Source organism: Capricornis sumatraensis, chromosome 5 (assembly GCF_032405125.1).
Source record: "Capricornis sumatraensis isolate serow.1 chromosome 5, serow.2, whole genome shotgun sequence".
Classification (NCBI taxonomy): Eukaryota; Metazoa; Chordata; class Mammalia; order Artiodactyla; family Bovidae; genus Capricornis; species Capricornis sumatraensis.
Genome location: NC_091073.1, coordinates 108,366,214 through 108,393,123, shown reverse-complemented (window position 1 = coordinate 108,393,123; position 26,910 = coordinate 108,366,214). Strand labels below are relative to the sequence as shown.

Below are 26,910 nucleotides of genomic sequence, written 5' to 3'. Positions count from 1 at the left end.
TCCCTCCCTCCCTTCCTTCCTCCTGTCTCTCTTTTTAAAATAACAGTCTTATTGAAGAATAATTCACATACCATAAAATTAATCCATTTATAGTATATAATTTAATGATTTTTAGTATATTCACAGGTTGTGCAGCCATCGCCAATCAGTCTTAGAACATTTTTGTCACTTGGACAAAGAAACCCAATACCCCTTAGCCACCACTCCCCACCCTAGCTCCATCTGCCTCAGCCCTAAGCAACCACTGATTTGCTTTCTGTTTCTGTAGATACCTCTGTTCTGCTGCTGCTAAGTCACTTCAGTCGTGTGCGACTCTGTGCGACCCCATAGACGGCAGCCCACCAGGCTCCCCGATCCCTGGGATTCTCCAGGCAAGAACACTGGAGTGGGTTGCCATTGCCTTCTCTGACCTCTGTTCTAGATATCTTATATAAATGGACTTATACAATATGTGGCCTTTTGTGATTGGCTTCTATTCCTTTAGCTTAGTGTCTCCTTATCCATGTTGTTGTATATGTCAGTACTTCATTCCTTTGACGGATGGATATTATTTCATTGTGTGGGTGTACCACATTTTGTTTATTCATCCGTTGATAGCGCTTGGACTGTATCCAAGTGCATAGACTTCATGGCTATCAAAAATAATGTGCCCCGAATATTAATATACAAGGACATATGTGGATGTGTTTTTTCATTTATGTGTGTGTGTGAACCCCGGGAGTTGGTGATGAACAGGGAGGCGTGGCGTGCTGCGATTCATGGGGTCGCAAAGAGTCGGACACTACTGAGCGACTGAACTGAGTGCTACCTGGGAAGCCCTCATTTCTCTTGGGAGATGCGTTATTTCTGTGATTATGTTGGTTAAGTACTTAATGCAATGCCTGACAGATCACAGGACAAAACAGCATTCATTTCCTGACCCTGACCTTCCCAAAGGTTATGAATGAAAGCTATTTCCTGCTTGCCGCCCTTGAAAGAAGAGGGGTCAGGCCTTCAGGTTACTGTCCCCAAGGGTACTGGCACCACTGAGTAGCAGATTCTTGGATCAGACTTGTGAGAGATGTTGATGGGTGGTTCCGGTTGAAGGTACTAAGAGAGCAGATAACAAGGTTTGCAGGAGAAATATAAAATTTGGAGTAGAAAGATACAAATCATAAGATTCTCTGTTCTGCTACTTAAACACTGTGATCCTAGGCCAGTCACTGAAGCTTAATCTTCTCTTCAGAATAAGCCTAACAAGAATTACACCTGAAAATTGGGAGGAGGGCAGGGGCTTATATATGTTATAATGTGCATATGATGTGAAAATCAAGTGCTGTATGAATGTATGATAAACTCTAGGGGGGGGAAAGTCAGAATTTTGAAACTGCATTCAAATCATAGCGGGTTCAGAGGGCATTTGGAGATTTTGAGGGGTTAAGGCAGGCAGTGGTCAGATCCTTCAGGGGCTGCTGTCTACCCCTCAGGGCTGCAGCCCCTCTGTGGAACTAGCTCTTGCCTGCAGCTGGATTTCTGGCTCTGAGAAAGACCCGGGTCATCCTCAGTTTACCAGGACCGCAGGCACATCAGATCTGCATTGTGATCTTCCTTGAACACTTTGGGCTGGTCAGTTATTCCCTCATTTATGAGAAAGTCCATCTTTGCTCTAGTGATTTAAGATACCCCCTTGATCATATATTAAGTACCATGAGTACTTGGAGGACTTCCCTGTAGCTCAAATGGTAAAGAATCTGCTTGCGTTGCAGGAGACCAGGGTACTGTCCCTCAGTTGGGAAGATCCTCTGGAGGAGAGAATGGCAATCCACTCCAGTATTCTTGCCTGGAGAATTCCATGGACAGAGAAGCCTGGCGGGCTATGGTTCATGGGGTCGCGAAGAGTCGGACACGACTGAGTGACTAACACACACGCACGAGTACTTAGGTCTATGACTAGACTGTCTGTTCTATCAGTCTGTTTATTCTTCTGGCAGTACCATCCTGTTTTAATTGTAGAGGCTTTATAGTATGTGTGAATATCTGATAGGGCCAGTCACCTCTGCTCCTCAGTTTTTTTATTTTCCTATGTTTTCTTAGCTCTTCTTGCATATTTGGTAATCTGGTTTTAAAGAGTTCAGTGTCCTCCTGAAAGGTCCTGTTGGAAGGTCAGGAGTGAGTTGTGGTTGAGCTGTCTTTTGGACCTGGGTGTGTAAAACCAGTAAACTGGTTTTGTAAGATTCTGTTTTCTTTTAGATTCATAAGTATTGAAGGCTTCTGGTGGCTGGATAGCACTCATATTCCCTGAAGCTCCAAAAGAGCAATTCAGAACACTTCAATTGAAGGAGAATATTAAAACGGTGAATTTAGATAAAAGAGTATGTGAGTTTTCTGTACTGTTCTTGCAGCTGTTCTGTAAACTTGAAATGCTTTTGAAAAAAAAAAAATTAATGTCGTCCTGCTTCTGGTAACATTTGGTAAGCATTTTCAGAAACCTGTACAAGTTGTGTTCAGATTCTGCCTTAGTTCCTATCTCGATTGACTCCTGCGAGGAAATCTAGCAAATGAGTTAGGTGTCATTCCTTAAAGAATCAGTGCTGCTTTTCATTTAGTGGCTTGTCCTTCCTTAAACATTTAGCCATTTGAAGATTATGCAAACATCTGTGCTTTTCATCCATACACCCCAAAGGAAATTCAGCCCACCCTCTAAGCCCAGATACGCAAAGGAACCTGCTGTCACCTGTTTTGTTTATCATATCATGTTTTGTATTAGAGACATTTGTTTTTATCTTTTTTCTATCAGCTTTTTTTGAGATTTAATTGACATTTAACATTGTGTACTAGGGGCTTCCCTAGTAGCTCAGATGGTAAAGCATCCGCCTTCAATGCAGGAGACCTGGGTTCGATCCCTGGGTCAGGAAAATCCCCTGGAAAAGGAAATGGCAACCCTCTCCAGTATGCTTGCCTGGAGAATTCCATGGATAGAAGAGCCTGGTGGGCTGCAGTCCATGAGGTTGCAAAGAGTTGGACACAACTGAGCAACTAACACACACATTGTTTAAAGTATATGCTCGATGATTTGATATATGTGTATGTTGTGAATGATTGCCATATTCGATTAGTTAACACATCCATGACCTCACACGGGTAACTTTTTTTGTTTGTGTTGTGAAAACATTTAAGATCTACTCCTCTCTTAGTATCTTCCAAGTATGTAAAACAGTATTGTCATGTGAATGATATGACATTCACAGGATGAGGAGGGCACATTCTCAGAGGGCAAGAAAAATGATTTATTTCACATTTCCCCTAGTTTCACTTAGTTCCCTGTGGGAAGTAAACACTAATAATTGGAAGAATGAATTACATGAGTAATTTCTCTAGTAGCCATAGGTTCCCATATAATCTCTTTGAACCCACTGAAAGAATGGGAATAACTTGGAATAACTAGGAAGCGGTTATTGGAGACCAGGATCCAAGTCTTGGTGGTCACTAAGGGAAAGGAGGTAATGAGAATAAAGTACCACTTATCCTTCTGTTCAGGAGATACTGTGGCAAAGCCAAACAAGTAATGAAGTGATGGGCTCAGCTGAGACCCATGCCCTGCAGTTGTGGTTGTGGCTGAAAAGCAACTGTGTGGCCTGTTGGGAGCACCAGGGCAGACCAGACACCCGCAGATAACAGCAGAGTTTACATTTTTCCCCTGTTATTTACAGTAGTGATAATGTTGTTTAGTCACTAATGCAAGTCTGATTTTTGCGATCCCATTGACTGTAGCCCACCAGGCTCCTCTGTCCATGGGATTTCCCAGGCAAGAATACTGGCGTGGGTTGCCATTGACTTCTCCAGGACATCTTCCTAACCCAGGGATTGAACCCACATCTCCTGCATTGGCAGGCAGTTTCTTTACCACTGAGCTACCAGGGAAGCCAATAGTGACAATAATGCGTGTATGAGCTCAGCTACTCTGTCTTGTCTAGCTCTTTGCGACCCCATGGACTGTAGTCTGCCAGGCTCCTCTATCCGTTGAATTTTCCAGGCAAGAATGCTGGAGTGGGTTGCCATTTCTTCCTCCAGGGGATCTTCCTGACCCAGGGATCAAACCTGCAGCTCCTGAGATTCCTGCATTGCAGGTGGATTCATTACTTCTTGAGCCATCTGGGAACCCCCATGATAATGTATGTTTATTACCAAAACATTGGAAATATATATATATTTTTTAAATATAGATAAGCGAACAGAAAAAAAATTAATATTTAAAGTTTCTTCACTGATGACAGCTACTGTTAATCCTTTGTTATATTTCCTTCCAGTCATATTCTTACATGTGAGATTTTAAATAGGAATTGATTTCTTTTCCCCCCACCACCCCCTTTGAAAACATGTTTTATTCATATTGTATGCGAACTTTTGGATCTTGTTCCTTTTGGCTAACATCACAACATGAACATTTTTTCCATTTAGTAATAGTCTTTTTTTTCTTTAGCTTCTTAATTTTCTTTTTACAAATAACAGCTTTATTGAGATATAATTCACATATAGTTCAATTTACCCATTTAAACTGTACACTTTAATGGTTTTTAGTGTGTTCACAGAGTTATGCAACCATTATCACAATCAATTTTAGAATATTTTCATCACTCCAGAAAGAAACTCCAAAGTCATTAGCAGTCACTCCCCTTTTTTCTCACCCACCCACTTTGGGCCTAGGCAACCACTAATCTACTTTCTATTTCTATAGAATTATTGTAGTCTTAAGCACAATTTAATTTGCTTCATAATATTTTTCATTGCATATATTATAGTTTATCATTACATTGCTTGACACTTGAGTTATTTGTAGTTTTCAGTATTTTAAATAAAACAGTCATGAACATTTCTGTGTACATTTTTCCATATACAGGATTATTCTTTAGGTAGACTCCCAAAGTACAGAAATGTAGAATCACAGAACCATGAAAAGAGAAGCCCTCAAAAAACCCTTCAGTCTCCCTCCCAGCTCACTCAGAAAGTATTTACTAAATTCAGCATGGTGTAAAACGATAAAGCAATTGCTAATCTCAGAGAGCTTAACAGCACCCAGAATAATGAGCTAGAGTCTAACTCACATCTGGTTTAGATAATGTAATATGAGGCCATGGAGATACTGTCTAAGGAGCACCAGACTTGGGCTCAAAACATAGACTCATTCCTGGTTCTGTCACTTAAGAGCTGTTGTATGAACTTAAACAAATGACAGCTTCCCTCAGCTTGATTTCCTCCTCAGAAAAATGGTAGGAGCATTGACCTTGATTTCTGTAGAGGTTAGAAATAAGAGGTGGCTTCTGACCTAGCCAAACACAGAAGGAAAAACAAGTTTAATTGTTTGGGAGCTGAAAGAAGTTAGAACCTGACTGTTCCCAGTTTGGTGACCTGTAATACCTAAAAGCAAAAAGAAGTGTACTTTTTTGTTTTAAAAAAAACTACATACCTGAATCCATATTTTAAACCATATTTTGGCAGTATTAACATATTTTATAACCCTCATAATTCCTACTGTTATGATTTATGGCAAACTCACACTAACTTTTTCTAGACAGGTGACATGAGTAGTAATGAAGCCTTGATTCGGGAGGGCTGACGCTACTAAAATCTTATACGCACAGTAGTTTAGTGTTCATAGGCAAAATGGCCACATAATTGTACTTTTTTGCTTTTTATCCCCCACAAAATGGTGAAGCCAAAGACAACATATGGAAGTATTTCCACATTGCGAGTGAGTGAGGGGAAATGCATGATTTGCAAATATTGTCAAGTGAAAAATGTGTTTCCATCCTACTAAGGTGGCCAAATACATCTCTCTATGTAAGAATGTTCTGCAGATGTGAAAAACTCCTTCCCGGGTTTACTAAAAATGAGAACAGTAAACATCTTTTGCTATCTCTGGTCTCAAGAGCATCACAAAGTGTGGTCTGGTCTACAGGCTCAAGCCCATAAATTCCCATTGGTTTCATTTGTCACAAAACAGACAGGTGTGGGTCAAGAAAATACTGATCAAGTTGTTCAAAATAAACATTATTGTCAGTAACTGGGTATTCATACCCATAGAAAGTCTTAAATTATTCAGATCTTGCTCTTGATCTTGAGGCCACCCCTTAGAGTGAAAACAAGCTTTGTTGTTGACGCCTGCCTGTATAGGGAGGATCTATGAAAGAGCATCTTAGAGCATTTACACCTGGGCTCGAGGGACAGGAGCAACTTGCTGTATGCTGATAATGCCTCCATCAGATTTCAGAGATGCTCTGAAAAACAAGGGCAAACAGACACAGTGGAGTAAAAGGCTGCCTTACAAAGGAGAGGGCAAAGGAGAGTAGATCTGTTGCTGACTGACAGTGCCAGTGACTGGAAAATAAACTCCAAGGTTCAACTCTAAGCCTGTGAATTCCCCGGGAAACTTACAAATGCAGATTCCTAGGCCCTGTTCTAGCAGTCTGATTCACTCAGTCTGGGTGGGACCAGGACTCCTCACTTTTAGCAGCTGTCTCTGCTGATTAAGAAAATAATAGCCTCATGGAGATATAATTCACATACCATAAAATTCACCCCTTTAAAATACACAGTTGTGTTTTTAGCATATTAACTATTGCAACCATCACTATCTAATTTTAGAACATTTTCATCACTCTCCTCCCCCTGAAAATCCATACCTATTAGCAGTCATTACCCACTCCCCCCTCATACAGCCCCCGGCAGTACTAATCTACTTTCCATCTCGATGGATTTATCTGTTCTGCACACTTCACGTAGATGCAGTCATACAACATTTCTTTTGTGGCTGGCTTTTTCCCACTTAGTATGCTTTTAAGGTTCATCCATGTTGTAGCATGTAATAGTCCTTCATTTTTTTAATGGCTGAGTAATACTCCATTGGAGGAGGAAATGGCAACCCACTTCAGTATTTTTGCCTGGAAAATCCCATGGAGCCTAGTGGGCTATGGTCCATAGCGTCACAAAGGGTCAGACAGGACTGAAGCAACTGAGCAATACTCCATTGTATGGCTCAACCACATTTTGTTTATCCAGTCATCTGTTAAGTATAAGAAGATATGGTATATGTGTTCACTCATTCAACAAACATTCCTTGAATACCCTTACTTGATTTGGGGGAATCTTTGGGGCTCAAAGCAGAACTCCTAGAAACAGGAAGCCTTTGGTTCATAGGAAAGCCATTACTTGGCTTTACCTGGTGTGTGTGCTGAGGACCTGGTGTCTGGTCATGGTGTGAGGCACGGTTTAAGCATTTGGTCCAAGAATGCAGACTGTGATTTTCCCAAATAATGGTCCCTGGGTGTGGTTTTGAGGCAGCATGTAGGCTTTGGTTTCGGTTATTCCTCATCTATTTTAGAATCAATCCCCCATCTTCTTCCAAATGTGAAAAAAAAAATTGCTTTTTTTTTGTGAAAATACTCCCCCCAAAAGCTGTCATGTAAAGAACCAGAGCAGCCTGTTTTAATTTTAAAAATTATTTTTGTTTGTTTGAAGATAATGAAAATGCAGCATCAAGAGGCTCAGGAATGAGCTTCACTAAGCAGTTAGATGCAGCAAGAGTTGTATTATGTGATTGTGTGTGTGTGTTTTCCCTTCTCAACATATTTTCTGAAAGCAGACACCTTCTGGGTATGTTGGCTAATAAGAAAAATGCTCAGGGAGTTCCCTGGTGGCCCAGTGGTTAGGATTCTGGGCTTTCTCCTGTGGCCTGGGATCAATCTCTGGTCAGGGAATTGAGATCCCACAAACTGCTTGGTTAAAAAAAACAAAACAAAACACTCAGTTGAGAAAATAACTATTTTTGTTCTGCTGTAATTGTTATAGTTTCTTCTCAGTTCTCTTGCCTGCTCTTTATAAGCTGATAAAACTAAGTTATTAGGATCATTAAAGCCGAAGAGCTTGTTTTATTTGCGACAGAAATAAAAACCACTGAAAATTTAGTTTTATTAGCATGATAGCATTTATGATATAAACTGTATTTTTCACTCAGTATCTCAAGTCCATTTTATGACTCAAGTTATATATATATGTTTACCTATACTTTGGAACCGACATGCTAGCCTTACAACACTGAAGGCCTGGGAACATTGCAGTTATATGTATTTTATTCCTCACTTCACCTCCTCCACTACCCACATTTATTTTTTTCCTTTGAATATCCCTATACTGAATTTTCAGTTGAGATATAATTCACATGAAGTTCACCATTTAAAAGTACACAATTTAGGGACTTCTCTGGCGGTGCAGTGATTAGGACTCCGCACTTCCACTAGTGTGGGGGAAGGTTTGATCCCTGATTAGGGAACTAAGGTCTTACATGCTGCCTGGCGTAGCCAAAAAATTTAGAAGGTAAAAGTGCACAGTTTACTGATTTGTGATGTATTCATAGTGTTCTGCAGCTATCATTACTATCTCTTTGCAGATCCCTTCCATCAGCCCCAGAAGAAACCTTTACCTGTTAGCAATCATCCCAGTTCCCCCTTCCCTGCATGGATTTACCTATTCTGGTCTTTTCATATAAATAAAGTCATGCAATATTCCTTTTTTATCTGGCTTTTTTCACTTAGTGTGTTTTCAGGGTTCAGCCATGCTGTAGCATGTAGCATGTAATGACCCTTTATTCCTTTTAACACTGAATTGAATAACATACTGTGTGGCTAGACCACATTCTGTTTGTTTATCCATTCATCGGTTGATTGACATTTCCAGATTTCAATTTTTATTTAAATCACTGTTTTTATAAGATTTGGGGAGGGGACTTCCCTGGTGGTCCAGGGGCTAAGAGTCTGAGCTCCCACTTCAAGGGGTCTGGATTTGATCCCTGGTCAGGGAACTAGATCTCTCATGCCACAGCTAAAGACCAAAGATCCCACACAACTAAGACCCGGTGCAGCCAAAGAAATTAAATCTTTCCTCCCTTCGCCCCCACCCCATCTCCCTGTGACTTAAACATGTCCAGATTTTTTTTTATAGCAGTCACTGAACCAGTACTATCCAAACTTCTTTTCTTAAGTAACTTTGATAGCAAAATTTCTATTGGCCATATATTACTATCATCTCCCTGTTCCCAACATCAAAACCCCACCAGAGCTAAAAGGAAGAAGGTTATTACTGTTGGGTGATATCAACAATCAGTAGCAACCTATTTAATTTTAAAATATCACAAATGGATAATTAATTAATGCCCAGAACAAAATACGAGCAGTGCTTCATTGGAAGAGGCCAGGCCTCGGACCACGAGCAGCGGTCTTCCTGGGCTCCTGGTACTGAAGACGGTGCTGGCTCCAGCAGGTGGATTTCCCACCTGCCTTTGCTGCTCCTTCAGTGGCAGTGAACCAGGGAGAGCGGCAGGTGCAGGCCGGGCTCTAAAGGAGTTACCATCTGCCAGCTGGGGACTCCTCACTTCTTTTCACACAGGGCTGCTCCTCTCCCTACTCAGGCACCCTCGGGTTCTCCTGTAAGAACTGTTCTCAGGGAAAAGATGTGATAAGTCAACTGCCTCCTTCCTGTTTGTGGAAAAACACTTTATATCTCTTTGAAAATCTTGATCCTTTTGGGGGGAAATACTTGTTTTTAAATTAACTATCTCACAGTTAGTACTCCAAACCCCCTTCAAAAAAGTGTTTTCAGAGATCAGGCTGAAATTTTAAGCCTTAGTGGGTAAACTTAAAGGGGTTACAAAATAATATCTACTTTTTGATCTACTAACGTCAGTCTGGAGCAGTTAAAATTTTCTGTGGTCTTTTGAGAAATGGCAACCCACTCCAGTACTCTTGCCTGGAAAATCCCATGGACGGAGGAGCCTGGTAGGCTACAGTCCATAGAGTTGCAAAAGAGTCGGACATGACTGAGCGACTTCACATCACAGAAACATCTCACTATAATCTCTCTTTTTCTCTTGAAAAAGTAAAGGTAATTCAGAGAAGTAATTAGGAGTAACAGGCTGAGACATTTGAAGGGAGTCCCTAACAGATTAAAAGCTTAGCAGACTCTCCTACCACCTTTTAACTTCACCTGAGCCCGCCAATCAACTTGACATTGAGCCCAAAGAGAAACAGGAGTCAAGAACAGATTTAACAGTATTCCCTTTAACAAGGAGAGAAACAGGATTCAGTTATGGACTAGATTGATAAATATAATTAGCTGTAGATGTTGGCATTTTAAAAAATATCTTCTTCAATTTGTAAAACAATTTTAAAACTTCTGGAAATGTTCGTATGTACAAAACACATGAACCTTCATGTGCCCATCACCTAGCTTTAAAATTTTGTGTGACACTTTATTCTAATTAAGTTTATTGGTACTAATTAAGCTCATCTAGTGAATGGGAAGTTCTATATTTTTGTGGCGGTTGAATGAGAAAATGTATTACTAGTCATGCATTCATAATAGCTCCTGCAAACCAGCCTGTTTAGATCACAAGGCCGAATTACCTAGCAAGAAATAAAAGAAACTTTGGATTGTGTAAAAATCACCCGAGGCCTTTGATTTGCCATATTTATGGGTTTGTTGTTTGTTTGTTTTGGCTGTGCTGGGAGGCTTGTGGGATCTTACTAATAGTTCCTCCAACCGGGGATCAAACTCGGGCCTCAGCAATGAAAGCTCCAAGTCCTAACCACTGGACCACCAGGGAATTCCTTGATTTACCATATTTAAATACAGGTTCCAGGCCGGCCCCAGACAGTTGGTTTTGGTACATTGGATTGGTGCCCAGGAATCTACATGTCTGACAAGTTTCCCAGTTTGACTAGATCAGATCCTCAGTGGACCACACTTTGGAAAACAGTACCATCTTGCAATCCCAGACCTATAAAGTGATAGAGAAGTTTGTCTTGGTAATGTAAGTCGCAGAGTACTCCCACCTAGCAAATTAGGCTAGGCTTGTCACCTAATTAATGACCTTGAAACATCAGAAACAAAAGGCACGTGTCAAAGTTTTGCTCAAGCAGTGTTTTCCATTCTCCTATGAATTCAGAAATGTTGGTGAGCTGATTGCTGACTGTGCTCCGGGGTCCATGCCCTGCTCAGTTCCAGCCCCTTAAGCCCACTTGAACTTGCTTCTCAGACGAGGGTATCAGCTGTGCCTCTAGAGACTGTGGTTTTCAGACTGGAAGTTATTATTGCCTGATGGGAATCAAGTTCACTTAAGTCCCGTGTTTTTTAAGTGTGTCTCTGGATCTTTAACCTCAAAGTTCACCCATGGTTCTCTGTGCATTAGACACAGTGGGCTTTGTGCTTTTTGAAAAAGCTGTGGCTTCCTGGGAACTTCAGAAAAACCGTTCCCTTTGGGGAGAAGGGGAATTGTAGGGCTGATGGTGACCTGGCACAGTCCTGGTGCTCTCTCCCCGCGGGCAGATGCCACGCCTTACTCATCTGTGAATCCCCACGGCTTCAGACACAGGGCCTGGCACCTATTCCTAGTGCCACTGAGAGGGTGCCAGGCTGAAAGAAGAGGGTGGGCGGCAAGAGTTGTTAGCTCACCGGAACAAGGCTCCATTGCTGGGGGCTTGGTCTGTGTGGAGGCGGAGTGCCGACACGCAGAGGGCGGTGGGGAGTGGCTGTTACCCTGAGTCCAATGTGGCCTCTGCCAGGATCAGGACAGAAGAGCAGTGTCTGTCTGCCCAGCAGAGTGGAGAGGCTCCAGAAGCTTCACAGAGTGTCATGAGGGGGCAATGAGTTCCTTTCTGTCCCCCAAAGGCCTCTCAGGACTCTCCTTTACAACAGGAGGGGAGCCCTGGGGCCCGGCTTCTTTCAAGAACCGAGCTTGCTTTCAGCACTGACAGATCCCAAAATGCACAGTGCCACTCTCTGGGAAAGGGGGCAGCTGGGTTCCCTGCGGACCCAGGCCCCAGCTCCGTCCTCCTCCCCAAATACGTGGTTTCTCTTGCTGTTTTCTCGGCTCACCATTTCCTAACCTCCCTCTTTTTAATTTGTTGCCTATGTGCATTCTTCTTTTTCTCTCTCTCCCTCTAGACTTCCTCTCCTCATTCCTAAGAGTTATATGCATGTCTTAAAGCCTGCCCCTTTGGTTTCTTGGGGGAAGGGGATGCCTAGTCTGGGCCTTGGGGAGCCATGCTGTCACCTGGCAGGTAAATCATCCTGGGAGAGGGGATAGGAGTCTTGGAAATGTGAGAAGGAGCTGGGATCAGGATTCCTGGGAGGTTGAGTTAGGGCTTCCCTGATAGCTCAGTTGGTAAAGAATCCTCCTACAATGCAGGAGACCCTGGGTCGGGAAGATCCCCTGGGTCGGGAAGATCCCCTGGAGAAGGGCTAGGCTACCCACTCCAGTATTCTTGGGCTTCCCTTGTGGCTCAGCAGGTAAACAATGCGCCATACCGCAGGAGACCTGGGTCCGATGCCTGGGTTGGGAAGATCCCCTGGAGGAGAGAAAGCCTACCCACTCCAGTATTCTGGAGAACACCATGGACTGTATAGTCCATGAGGTCGCAAAGAGTTGGACACGACTGAGCAACTTTCACTTTCAGTGGAGTGAAATCTCCAGAGTCTGAGTATTCTCCAAACCTCTAGTCAAGGAGTCACCCTCTCTCCATCAAGTGGGGCCCCAGTCCCTCGTGGTCATGCTTTACAGAATTGCAGGGCAGATCCTGTTGGCATTTACCGACAGGTCTCATCTTCCTAGCCACGTCCACCTAAGCCATGCTCATTTGTCCAGAGTTCTGTAGGGACTTGCTATTGACGTAGTACATTTAATCAGTTACTTCAGTTCATTTGGATGTCAGACCCTGAAGTTTTATAAAACTGCTGCTTCTCAAAAAAACCCTGCTTCTTCTCCACAGAGACGGCTCCTTTGGTACCCATGTGGTCCTTAGCATGTTGCAGGTTCGAGATGTGCCTTGGGAAGCCTGGCTCTGCTAGGACCATCTCCTAGTTTTCATAGACCAGACAGATGACCTAGTGGCTGAGCATTTCCCGCTCCTGTATTCTGAGCCTCTGAAAGAGTGTCTCCACCGCAGGGCTCTAAAGCCAAAGACAGTATAGGTTTATACCCAGTGTCAGGGCAGCGGAAGAATAGAATAGCTCTGTGTAGGCATTGCCACTTGAGCAGGTGGTTTATTTCGTGTTTCAAATTAAGTAACAACTCTTTTCTTTGGGGTCTGACTGAAGCGACTTAGCAGCAGCAGCACATCGCTGGTTCTTACAGAGCCTTGAAAGAGTGTCAAGTTGTGCTGGTATTTGTTTTACTTTCTTAAGTTACACGTTTTCTAAAAATTTTTGGTTACTTTTATCTAAAAGACACACACACATGCTTGCACATATGAGAAGCGTTGGCATGGGGGCTGAATCTGGGTGGACCTCGGATTCTGTGCCTCTGACCCCACCCCTCTCTGCATCGGGAATTCTATACGGTGCAACCCTGTCACCCCCTACTCCAGGGTGGAAGCCGCCAGGGATAGTTTGGGGTGTGGGCTCTGGATTGCCTGCCATGCTCACTGAATGTGCCCCCCTGTTCCCCCAGGCAACTCAAAACTCCTCTTGGTGTTGACATGATGACTGTGCAGGCCAGCCAAGGGCAGCCACAGCTGGACTGAAAACCTGGGCTACGAATTGGCTGACAAGTAAGAACTTTTCTCCCCCATGACTGCAGAAATTGGCCCAGATTCTCAGTCTCCTTCCTTTTTCCACTGCCTTTCCCTCCTCACGAACCCCACCTCCCTGAGCTAAGGAAGCTTTCTGATCTAAGTCATTGTGATGAGCCCCCTCTCCTGTAAACCATCTCCATGCCCTGTGCTCAGTCAACAGCACAGAACCACAGTGGTCAAGGAAGGTCTGGCTGATGCCCAGGGTCCACTTTGGGCCTTATCCCCATGTATGCCTTCCAGTCCAGGGTTTATTTTTCTTTTTTAAAAACTTCATTTTCTTTATTTATTTTTAGCTTTTTATTGTATTGGGGTATAACCAGTGAATAATGTTGTGATAATTTCAGGTGAACAGCAAAGGGACTCAGCCATACATACACATGTATCCATTCTCCTCCAAACTCCCCCCACCCATCCAGGCTGCCACATAACACTGAGCAGAGTTCCCTGTGCTTGCACAGTAGGTCCTTGTTGGTTATCTGTTTTGTTCAGGTGTTTTAATTATTGTTGAGCCCTAAAGCTTTGCAGCTGCATCTGTCCACATAGCCTTTTTACCCATCTTATATTAGCAGGGTTGTTTTCTCCCCAGATGGAGCCCTTTCCTCCGGTACCCTGTCTCACATTCTGCAGGGGGCTTGGCAGTCACTGAGCTGTTCACAGATCACTGAGCTGTTCACAACTGTGCACCCCAGTCCAGAGCCCCTTCAAGGGTCACAGAATCCTGGAAACATGAACCAGAGAAGTTCTTGGGTCCAGCAAACATGTGCAGAAGGCACTCTGCCGTGGTTTCATCATCCTTCCCGTTGCTGCTTGAGCTTTGTAATTCCAGAGTAGTTTTCTAACAGACAAGCCTTTTTTCGTCTTCAGTTTTTAGATGGACCCTCAGTGATTGTAAAGTCACTCCAGATGTTTGGGATCTTAGACAATAACTATAACTATTACAATAACACTAGTTACCATTTATTGCTATCAAGACTTACAATGTATGCTGTACTATGGGTACTTTACATATATTAATGCATCCTTTCACTCATTTAACTTGCTATGTATTGAGCATAGCGAACAAAATAAATTTGGCCTCTGCACCAATAAAATTTCAGTATTCTCATTGTAAGGTGAAAAAAATGAAACCAAGGTCCAAACCCAGGTCCCTTTAACTCCAAAGTCCTATATTCATCTACTGTCAATATTATTTAATAGTACATATGATGTTAATGATTATATATTATATCATCAGTTCTCACTAAGCGTGAACTAACTTGAATTGTGTTTTTATGTGTCCTATCTCTTCATCTTGCCTCTAGACAGTAAGAGCAAGAAGTTAAATTTCTGACTTTGGAATTCTCAGTAGAATAACTAACTGATTCTAACTCTGATTCTGACTAAAATTTGAATTCATGCTAATGTCCTCAGTGGTGACAGAACTGTTAAAAAAGTGTTTCTTTTTTGTAAGCACTCTGTTATGAATGGTAATTGATTATTTAAATAAGGAAATCTGCTTTGATAGCCATATTTAACATATGAAAATTTGTTTGCAATTTCACAAGTTTCTGATTTATGCTAAGCAACCAAGAACAACAACATAATTTACATGTTAATATCTCAAGCCAGGAAGAAGTCTTTATATAAACAACCATTAGTCTCTGGACTAGAAAGCTAGATAGTAACAGGATGCGTGAAATTGCTAGTTACTCATCCCTCATGTGAACCTTAGCTGGAGTTTCCAAGAGCCTGTGTATTTTGAAAACATGCGCCATGAAGCCGGTCCATGCACGCTTGCTCTTCTTGGCACATTTAAGGTCACTGTGCTCAGTCATGACCTTTGCTGGTGGAAGAAATGCTTTGCATTTCAAAACACCGATACTCTCACGCTCATTGTTGTTGTTGAGTCACTAAATCATGTCTGACTTTTTGCAGTGCCGTAGACTGCAACACACCAGGTTTCTCTGTCCTTCACTATCTCCCAGAGCTTGCTCAAACTCATGCTCATTGAGTCGGTGATGCCATCCAGCCATCTCATCCTCTGTCACCCGCTTTTCCTCCTGCCTTCAATCGTTCCTAGCATCAGGGTCTTTTCCAATGAGTTGGCTCTTCACATCAGATGGCCAAAGTATTGGAGCTTCTGTTTTTCTTTCTAAATAATTTTTAACATCTTCATGGCACTAACTGATCTTCTAAAATCACATTTGGAGGCCTATATCCCCATACATTTGTGTTGAGTGAGACCTTTTTGCAGTGATGGAAATTGTTTTCTATTCCATCCAGTATAGTAACTGTTAACCACACGTGGCTACTGAGTTCTTGACATGTGGCTGCTGCAACTGAGGAACCAAAGCTTTGATTTAATTTGATTTTAGTTTAAATAGCCACATGTGGCTCGTGACTGCCATACCAGACAATGCAGTTCTAGGCCACGCAGGAAATCTGAATCTGTTCGTTTACTCGCTTATTCATGCAACAAGTATTATTGATCACCTGCTCTGCCGGGTGTTGTTAGGGGTGCTAGGGTTGAAGCGATAGACAAAACAAAACGATCCCTGTCCTCCCAGAGAAACCAGTCTAGTGGGGTTCACATTCTAGAGGAGGTTACAGTCAAATGCAGCCAATCATTGTGGCTTTACCCACTCAAATCAGGACAATTTATCAAGCCCAGAATTAGGGAAAACTTCATGACTTATGACATTTGTTTTAATTTTTAAATAATCATTCCAAAGGATTTTCTGTTGGTGTAATCTTCTATCTCATGAAACTTCTATTTTCATTGGGAAAAAGCTAACAATAATGATAACTGCCATTATTGTACACTCACACCATTCTAGATACTTAATATGAGCTAGCTTACTAAGTGTTTATAGCCACTTGGTAGGTATGTTTATTGTTATTCCCATTTCACAGATGAGGAAACTGAGGTTTAGAGAAGTTAAATAGCTCAGCCAAGGTCACACAACTGGTCAGTGGTTGAATTAGGATTTACACCCACATCTATTGAATGCCACAGTCCAATAGCTCCTTTCATTCCATTTTGCTGTCCACCCAGGAGAAAAGCATAAAGTGATTTTTTCAATGGTGGTTTCAATGTTTGTGGCTTGCAACTAGTATCTAACATTTATATCTGAAAGTGAAAGTGAAAGTCACTCAGTCATATCTGACTCTTTTTGACCCCATGGACTGACTATACAGACCATGGAATTCTTCAAGCCAGAATACTGGAGTGGGTAGCCTTTCCCTTCTCTAGGGGATCTTCCCAACCCAGGGATCGAACCCAGGTCTCCCACCCTGCAGGTGGATTCTTTACCAGCTGAGCCACAAGGGAAGCCCAACAATTTATATCTAAGTTTTAGCAAATTGCTATGATGTGTCAAGAACAATAACTGAGAACATCTCACTCTGTGTTTTTCTTGTTTAGGGTCAAAGTGGACGGTCCAAAGACTGGGGAAGACCCTCAAAGGCAGCCATTTAGTTTCTCCATCCCCTTCCTAGAGACTGATCAGGATCCAGCCTTCCGAAGAAGCCCCCTGGAGAGCCTCCATAACCTGATGCTGGAGCCAAGAGTGGACTGTTCTCAACAGAACATGTTCAGCTCAGATATGATCATCAGTGACTCAGCTTCAGATCTCAGCGCTAAAGGAACCAGCAGGGCCGGCAAGCGGCAGCTGGGCAGTGTTCAGGACCCATGCCCTCCCGCCCAAGGCAGGGCCCGGCACACGTCCCTCAGCATAAAGGACAAGATATCAGAATGGGAAGGGAAAAGGGAGTTGCCCACGCCTGCCCCTGGCAGGAAGGCAGATGGCCAGGAGGGTTACCTGATGTCCTGTGTGACGGAGAGGAGAAGCAGTGATGGTTCGAGGGCTCGGGTCACCGAGGCTCAGAATGGAACGAGGCTGGACATGGAAAGTAGAGAGGATGAGCGGAATAAAGTGAAGGTCAGAGCACAGGATGCTGAGCAGAGGCCGGACCTGAGCCAGTCAGCCCGGGAGTCGGCTCCCAGCTTGGGCAGAGGCCGGGAGCCCAGGCTTGGCAAACAGCGCTTTCAGAACGATAGCCTGTCTGTGCTGAAGCAGGTCAAGAAACTCGAGCAGGCTCTAAAGGATGGGTCTGCCGGGCTGGATCCCCAGTTACCAGGCACATGTTATTCCCCACACTGCCTGCCGGACAAGGCCGAGGAGGCACCCACCCTTCCTGAGCACCGCGGGGGTGGGGGCGGCTCAGAGTTCAGAGCCCACCGCTTGGACCTGGAATCCAGGGAGCCTGCCCTTGAGGCTGGCGAGGAAAGGAAAGGCTTGTGCAGGAGGCCCTGTGACCAGAGCCTGGAGAGTGTGTACAGAGGCTTGGAGGACCCCCCCACAAAACCCTTCATCAACCCCTTGCCCAAACCCCGGAGAACTTTCAAACACGATGGAGAAGGGGACAAGGATGGGAACCCAGGCACGAGCTTCCGGAAAGACAGAAGGAACCTGCCTCCTCTGCCCTCTCTACCTCCCCCGCCCCTGCCCTCCTCTCCCCCGCCCCCCTCGGTGAACAGAAGGCTGTGGAGCGGGAGACCGAAAGCCAGTGCTGACCACAGGTAGGTGACCCGTGACTTTATGCCCCACGGCAATTGTCTGTTCTCAGCCTGTTTACTAAACCATCGGATCTCGTAGTTAGTCGAGACCATCTGTAGCAAGATGGTTCACTGATTAAACCTGAAGACGTGGTAACTGATGTAGAAGTGTCTTGTGCTTGTTCCTTGTCCTGAAAAAAAGAGTATTCGCTTCGAAAGATCACCCTGTAGATGTGCCTGAGTGCTTGTAATTCAGACAGTAACCAGGGGTTAAATGAAAACGAGTGTTAACGCTGGCAGTCTACTAACTGATGCTCATTCTGTCTCTACCACCCCCACCTTGCACGTGGAGCTCCAAGTCTCTCCTCCCTCTTGCTTTCGTGGTTTTTCTTGGTTTGGACTCTAGAAACACACTGCCTGGCCTATCCTGGCCCTCTCACGGTCTGTCTAACTTGGAACAAGTTACTTAACATCTCGAGGCCTCAATTTTCTCATTTATATGTGTAGATGCTCACATGGTAAATATTTGGTAATATTAAAATACCTTTAGATAATAAAACCTGTGAATGCTTAAAGGTAAAATCTGTGCTTTGGAGACAATTTTTTTCCGTTCTGAAACCTGATCTCTAGTCTGTTTCTGTAATGTGCTAATTGGTTTGATACCTCCTAATCTGGAAACCCTTTACTGAGGAAAAACTCCTCCAAATAGTTGTCTGTCCCTGCTGTCACCACTGTTTCCCGCCTGGGTTTAGCCTGACTCCCTGCAGTAGGGCTTTTGCTACTAATCCTAGAACTTCTGTTGGCCAAGTCCACCTACGACCTCCGTCTTTGCTAAATCCAATTTGTCAGTTCTCTGTGCTTTTCTTGATTGACCTCACTTAGCCTCTGCGGACGGAGAAGGCAATGGCAGCCCACTTCAATACTCTGGCCTGGAAAATCCCACGGACAGAGGAGCCTGGTAGGCTGCAGTCCACGGGGTCACTAAGAGTTGGACACAACTGAGAGACTTCACTTTCACTTTTCACTTTCATGCGTTGGAGAAGGAAATGGCAACCCACTCCAGTGTTCTTGCCTGGAGAATCCCAGGGACGGTGAAGCCTGGTGGGCTGCCGTCTGTGGGGTCGCACAGAGTCGGACACGACTGAAGCGACTCAGCAGCAGCCTTTGTGGACCAGCTTGACTCACACCCCCTTGAAATCCTATGTTCACTGTAGGCTTCTAGACCACCTGCTTTCCTGATAGCCACACTTCACTGGCTGCTCCTCCTCTCCTTCTGCCTGTTGAGTAACATCCCCCCTCAACCCATCTGCACCCCATCCCAGGATCAGGTCCCCCCCTCCATCTACATGCAGTCCCTTAAACTGGTCTCCCCCACTCTCATGGGTTTGAATGTCAGTTACATGCTTATGATTCCCAAACGTATGTCTCCGGCCCTGACCCTCTGCTAGCTTTTGGTTTGTACAGTCATCTCCTGCTTGGGTCCCCATTTGGTTATCTAATAGCTTGGACTTCATATGTCTAAACCTAAATTCTCAATCCGGGCCACTACTAAAATGATCTTCTCCCCAGACAGATGCTCTCTGATTGAATGGTATCACCCTTCATTTTGCTTCTGCCCCAAACCCGAGGAGTCATTTATGATTTCTCCTCTTTCCGCACAGCGCCAATCAGGTTCATCAGCAAGTCCTTTGGTTCTAGTGGTAAAGCATTTTCTTCAGCCTGACCGCACCTCCTCCACTGCTGCCACCCTAGCCACGTTGTATCTGCCTACCCCTCACCCCAGTATTTTCCTTCCCAGCAGCCAGAGGAGGCTTTTGGAAACACAGATTCAATCATATCAGTTTCCTACTCAACACGGTCTGTCAGGAAGGATTCTTCGGGTGCCAAAAGTGTAATTTCTTATGTTCTCTTCTAGGGGGAGAAAAGGTTGGCTATTCTAGAATTTCTAGAAATACACACATATGTATTATATCCTTTCAAAAATGAAATCATGCTGTATACCAGCCATGTTTTACTGAAGATATCATTGAGATATTTCCATGTTGCCACTTTTTTCTTTTCACCTTCCTTTTTTAACTGCCATCTTTATTTACATCATGTGGCTAAACCATATTTTAGCTAACCATTTCCCTGCTGATTTACACTTTGGTTGTCTCCAGTTTACAAATAATGCTGTGATGAGCAGAATATAGCATCAGAGAAGACTCTAGAGCCAGAGAACTTACTAACTCCGCTACATCCTAGCTGTATGACTTTGGACAAGCTACTGAATTTGTCTGAGCCTCATTTTACTTATCTGTAAAATGGAGATAATTATAGTAACTACTTCATAGCTTTGTTGTGAAGATTGGACAAGTAGATATTTGTAAACATAAGTTAAAACCAAGTCTGGCATATAGTGAATGATTAATAAATATTAGCTGTAATTTTTTTCTGGCTGTATTCTGTTTAATTAATCAGGGTATGTATTTCTTTTCTAGGACCAAACAGTTGTAAATATTTTAACTTCATAATCTGTTTTACTACCTAGTGGAGCTTAACAAAAATTTCTTATTGTTGCTAATAATCAGTGGATTCTTTTGGACATTCTACGTATTCTATCATGTAATATACACACAAGTGATCATTTGGTCTCCTTGTTAATAATTATAAAGTTCTTATATCCTGATTATTCTCCTTATTCAAAAATGTCTTGAATATTCTTAGATGTATTTTTCTAAGTATTCTATATATCACTGTGAAATTTCACACATAGTAATATGTCAGCTTTTAATTGGGATTCCATCCATTTGCTAAGTATATGGTATTTTATCTTTTTGTTGCCATTGTTAATGGAATCTTTTTTTTTTTCTCATTATATGATCTTTGTATTTAAGAAAACTATTTGTATATATTACTCAGTACTTCCCTGGTGGCTCAGACGGTAAAGCGTCTGTCTACAATGCAGGAGACCCGGGTTCGATCCCTGGGTTGGGAAGATCCCCTGGAGAAGGAAATGGCAATCCACTCCAGTACTATTGCTTGGAAAATCCCAAGGACAGAGGAGCCTGGTAGGCTACAGTCCGTGGGGTCGCAAAGAGTTGGACACGACTGAGCGACTTCACTTTCATTTAAAAGAGCCTTTAAAGAAATTTCTTACTGTTTCTAATTATCAGTTGTTTCTCGTGGACTTTCCATGTATATAATAATATTGTTTGCAAAGAATTATCATTTTAAGTTTTCTTCTTTTTGATTCATATCTCCAAATTCTCTCTCATACTCAATTGCACTAGTACTTTCCTAACAGTGTGAAATAACGGTGCTGATAGCACTGGGCGGCCTTGCCACGCCCTGGCTTTAAGGGTAATTCTTCTGGTGTTCTGCCTTCAAGCACTCCTGCTGGATTTACATTTTCATTCTATCAAGGTAGTGTCCACTGGTAATCCTTTTTTTTTTTTTAGCTAAGAGTTTTAAAAATTAGGATTGGGTTTTGTCAAATTACTTTTCAGAAACTTTATATGATCATATGGTTCTTCTTCTTTGACCTATTAATGCTAATATTCTGTTTAAGATTTTTGTATAAGTATTCTGTAAACGGGACTAGTCTATACTTGGATTTTATTGTACTAACTTTACCAGCTTTGGTATTAGTGTCTTGTGATGTCTATAAAAGAATTTGAGGGCTTCCCAGGTGGCTCAGTGGTAAGGAATCCGCCTGCCAGTGCAGGAGACATAAGAGACCTGGACTTGATGCCTGGGTCAGGAAGACCCCCTGGAGGAGGGCACGGCAGCCCACTCCAGTATTCTTGCCTGGAGAATCCCATGGACAGGGGAGCCTGGTAGGCTACAGTCCATGCGGTCACAAAAAGTCGGACATAACTGAGCATCCAGGAGGAGAAGGATAAAAGAATTCATAGGCTTCCTTCTTTATGTGCTGAGAAAGTCTGACTCCACCTCTCATTCTAAATTCTTTCCCAAACCAGCGCCAACCTGAGAGCCCTGGGTGCTCTCGTGACTTTTCCGCCTCTGTCCCCCATGCTTCTCCAGAGAAGCCCTTCTGTGCCCTTTCTGGGCTATTCCTCCAAAGAGAGCCTCTTTCTCAGGGGCAGGTTCGTTCTGGGAAATTGGAGTCTTTGAACTGTGTCATCTGTGGGTAGACAGATCAACCTGGTGAACAGTTATTCCCATTATCTTTTCTCTCTTAGCTACCATCTGCTCTTTTCAGTCCTCTAGCATTTTCTCTAAAACCAGCTAAAGTTACTTTGTTTCAGTCCAAAGATGAAATTTTTTTTGGCCAATTTGGATATGGTTGCATCAGCTGTGTTTAAAGAACTTTTGGCTTTGGAGTTCTCGTTTTGTTTGAAATTGTACAATGGAGGTGATGAGGGCAAGATGTTCGCTTTCTACTCTTAAAAAACAAAATATGCTCTTTATTGTGGTCCTGTCGCTTAAAAAAAAAAAAAAAGAAAAGGCTTAACTCTGAATTTGGCAGACTTACTGTCCTCTCTGAGGCAGGAAAGCCAAGCCAAGTTGAAGAAAGAAATGATTAAGGATTTTGAGGTTATGAGGGTTTAGAATTACACGGCCAGGCTGTGCACTGCCGAGAATGTATCCAGCTTATTTTCATATGCCTATTAGTCCACCTCAGCAAGAGCCAAACCAATGGATTCCAATTCTGGGTTTGAGAAAATGTCTTTTTCTTTTTCTTTTCTTTCTCTCTTCCTATTTTTCCTTCTCTTTTTCCCCCCTCTTTTCTCTCCTTTCCCTCCTTCCCCTTCTTCTCTCTTCTTTCTTCATTTCTCCAAAGCCCCAGGAAATTAAATGCAAGGACTTACGCCTTCAATCCTAAAACGGAACACGAGAAACCCTCACATGTCAGGAAATTCCAAAGATAAGGTTCCTACAGCAGCATTAACTTGGTTATGTATGTTTTATGGCATACGTTTAATAACTTTGGCAGGAATGCCTTGAGGCTGACGTTTAACAAGAAAAGTTATTATTTTTTAAGTGTAAGCAGCATCCCGAATTCACATGTGTCTGTATCCCCAAAATGTTTTATTTTGAATTCAGATTTTTTTATTTTAGTTTAATTTGATCACATGGCAGTTTTTGGATCTTTTTGAAACCGAATAGCCATGATGACCAAAATTTCAACTTTTCAACCGATTATCTTGGCATCACATAGATTCAGCCTTTCCTTGGGGCTTTAGTGTAAGACTTTGAGAACTTTTTGAGGACATGAAACCTCGGTCATTAAATGGCTGCCAAATCATGTGGTACTGTTATCGATTCTATAATTTCCATCTTCTCTAGGACTGATGGGGACCCCCTTGGCAGTCCAGCTGGGCAGCCACCCTCAGCTATCACGGGTTTAGTCTCTCATGTACCAGCCACACTGTGGTTTGTCCCTGTCATTATGAGTCTGTCATGAGGCAACCTCCCATGCCTAAAAACAATATTTAAAAATCTTCAAAGAGGCAAATTGTTTGATTCATTTGAGATCTAGAGCAAAAGTTACTCTGAAAGCATCTGAGAAGCTTGACTTTGCAAATTCATTTAAAAATTTCAATAGCAGTTGCATTGGAAGACAAAAAGATGAGAGTAGAGAGAGTGGTCATTATTCTTCATTAGAACAGTAATTGTCATGTTTTATTTCTCTTGAGAAGGTGGAAATGATGGATATTAGACACAACAGTGGCTAAGGATAGTTTTTCTTTTTTTTTATGATTCAAGATAGTTTTATTACATCAAGCTACAGATTCCCAATCAAGAAAATATTGAAAATATATCATTTAGTGTTTCTCATCTGACTAGTCCCATCTCTTTAGCTATATCTTTTTAAAGGTGTCATATTTTTTATTCTGTAAGCTTAAAATACTTTTAACATATTTTTGCAGAAAATAGCATACAATTTGTGTTAATCTTTCAAAAGTAAACTTTTGCATTTATATAAAAAGCAAGAGACATAGAAGGTCTGTAATTTGAGCAAAGTTATATATCAAACCGATAACAAAGCTAAAATGAAAAGTAGTTCTCTTCGAAACTCCAGCATTTGTTAAGTATCAAAGTGAGGGCAATGAATCAACCTTTTCACTTCAGGAAGAAAGCTACAGTCCTGCATGCTCCACAGTCCGCAAGACAGTTTTTGCTTCTTTGTGAAGAGTTTAGGCATTCCATGATGACTGAAACATTCTAGGAAAACATTCTCCTATGAAACGGTTACATTTTTCTGTTTGACCCAGCTTCAATGTTACTTTGAAATGAATAACCATCTCTTTCAGAGAAAGGATCTCTGAAGAGCTTTTCTAGGTAATTTTGAGGACCATCATAACATAAACTGAGCTAGCTGTATTGTCCCCCTTCCTTTTTTAGGGGGATGTACTGAACGTGCATCAAAATGTGCAGGGTAATTCAGTTCGTACTCTCTTTTACAGTGCTTCCTTCTAGGGTTCATTATCCTTAGTATGTCATATATTAGCTTTGAATTTGATAAAGAAGGTCAAAGTAGATCATCTTTGTGCATAAGCTTTTTATTTTCCAAAATCCTCCCCATCCTAAAAGTATTAGGAAAATCTTCTAATATGGTGTACCCATCGAGGATGTCTGTATCTGAATATCATTTTTTTTGGTCAATATCCTTAAAGCAATATGAATTTGTACTGAACAATTCAATATCTAATAAGGGCCTGGTGGAGTAAAAGATGATTTTTTTTAACTCCAAAGAGGAGTAAAATTAGCTTAATATTTTATTTATTGGTTTGAGAATCCTTTGAAGAGGTAATAAGGAGACAGAAGGAGTGGTGCCCAGACTAACTTTGACAGTGTCATTCAGCTTATTCATTTTAGATCAACTACCAATAAATATCCAAGTCTTGCTCTTACAACGCTATTAAAATCTTCTCCAGACTTTAGCTGTTTGTGACACCAATGATTGCTTCCAACTTTTTTTTAGGTGAACAGTTTTACTGGTTGCGTATCAAAGGCAGATTGTTTCTCCTATAGCCACAGTAGGGTTGCCTGTGTGTGTGTGTGCTCAGTTGTGCCTGACCCTTTGCGACTCCACGAACTGCAGCCCGTGAGGCTCCTCCGCCCATGGTATTTCCCAGGCAAGAATACTAGGGTGGGTTGCCATTTCCTTCTCCATGGATAGTTTTTCTTCTTACATTTCTATTTTGGATCCAGGACAGAGATAAGCGGAAATCCAACATGTGTAGTCATAGCACGGGACGGAGGAGCTACCCAGTAACAGAGTGAGAGCTTAGAGCTGAAATCAGGTACTCTTGCTTAGCCCCCTACTCAGATCACCGGGTGACAGGCTGGCACCTGGGACCCTTTGCTACAATGCTTGCTGCAACGCTTGCACAGCTCAACCCAGAGCTGCAATGCTTGCTCCTCAACAACAAAATACTGCACTGTTGGGGGAAATTCTAAACAAAAGGTCCAAAGAGACCGAAAAATGCAACTACCACTTCTGAAGAACGGGGAGCAAAAGCAGGGGACTGTGCATGTCTTCGGCACACAGTATCACCTAAGGGATGGGCAAAACACGTAAGTCACCCCTCTGGCCCAACCCCTAGACACAGCCCTCCCCTCACATCGTATAAGGAACCGGCTCACCTCCCCCAGTGAGCAAGCAAGGGGACCTGCTGTTCGTTCTCGCTGGCTACTGCAGAGTTGCCTGAACAAAGTGTTGCCTGAATTGCTTGTCTGGTCCCTGATCAATTTCTGTTGGTGAAGGAGGCCAGGAACCCTGGTCAGTAGCAGTGGTATGAGTGCCCTCCCCAAGAAAAAGAGCTGTACCTGGTCACCGGGCATGGAAGAAAAGTGAAGTCGCTCAGTCGTGTCTGACTCTTTGCGACCCCATGGACTGGGGCCTGCCAGGCTCCTCCATCCATGGAATTTTCCAGGCTAGAGTACTGCAGTGGGTTGCCATTTCCTTCTCCAGGGGATCTTCCTGACCCAAGTATTGAACCCAGGTCTCCCCCATTGCAGGCAGACGCTTTACCATCTGAGCCACCGGGGATGCCCACTGGCATGGAGGGAAGCAGGGTCTGTGGCAGCTGGGGGCGGGGGTTGAGGGGTTCAGAGCACGGCATTCCTGGTTTCAAGCTCATGTTTTAGGTAGGTGCTGGGTCTCAGGCCATCCAAGCAGATTTAAATACAACCAAAAATAATTCTGGGGGCAAAATGTGTTCAAAAAATCAGCTCTCAGAATACAGATAAAAAATTTTTTACCCTCAAATAGGGATGAATTGTAAGCAGTAAAGGTAGCCATTAAAACCAACTTTAAAAATATTCACTCACTTATTGAGCCAACGAATATTTGCCATATACCTATGTATATACCTATGTAGGACTGGGGCTTCCCTGGTGGTTCAGATGGTAAAGCATCTGCTTGCAATGCAGGAGACCCGGCTTTGATCCCTGAGTCGGGAAGATCCCCTGGAGAAGGAAATGGCAATCCACTGCAGTACTCTTGCCTGGAAAATTCCATGGACAGAGGAGCCTGGCAGGCCCCAGTCCGTGAGGTCGCAAAGAGTCGGATACGACTGAGCGACTTCGCTTTCTTTCTTTCTTCTTTCTGTGCAGTGTTAGGTTATAGCAAGGAACACAGTAGGCTGAGACCCCGCCCTCATGAAACTTAACAAGCTAGTGATGGAGCTACACACTAGCTACACACCTAGTCTGTTATTCACCACCCTCGGCGCTGTGAGGAAGCAGACGGTGCTGTGGGAATGTTCAGCAGGGGCAACTAGCCTGTCGTGGAAACAAGGCTGGCTTGGGTACAAGGGC

General features: G+C 43.0%; 1 protein-coding gene across 2 annotated transcripts in view; it reads left to right on the top strand.

Moving 5' to 3' along the window:
- The window catches only part of DENND2A (DENN domain containing 2A), a 97,243-nt gene that overhangs the window by 15,439 nt on the left and 54,894 nt on the right, over positions 1–26,910 (top strand). Inside the window, exons 2-3 of one of the 2 annotated variants that reach the window (XM_068972305.1) lie at positions 13,478–13,577; positions 17,005–18,162. In XM_068972305.1, coding sequence (XP_068828406.1) covers positions 17,135–18,162 — 1,028 coding nt within the window. In that variant the 5' untranslated portion in view covers positions 13,478–13,577; positions 17,005–17,134. Of the gene's footprint in view, positions 1–13,466; positions 13,578–17,004; positions 18,163–26,910 lie in introns of those variants that run through there. The other variant, XM_068972306.1, reaches the window with a different exon arrangement.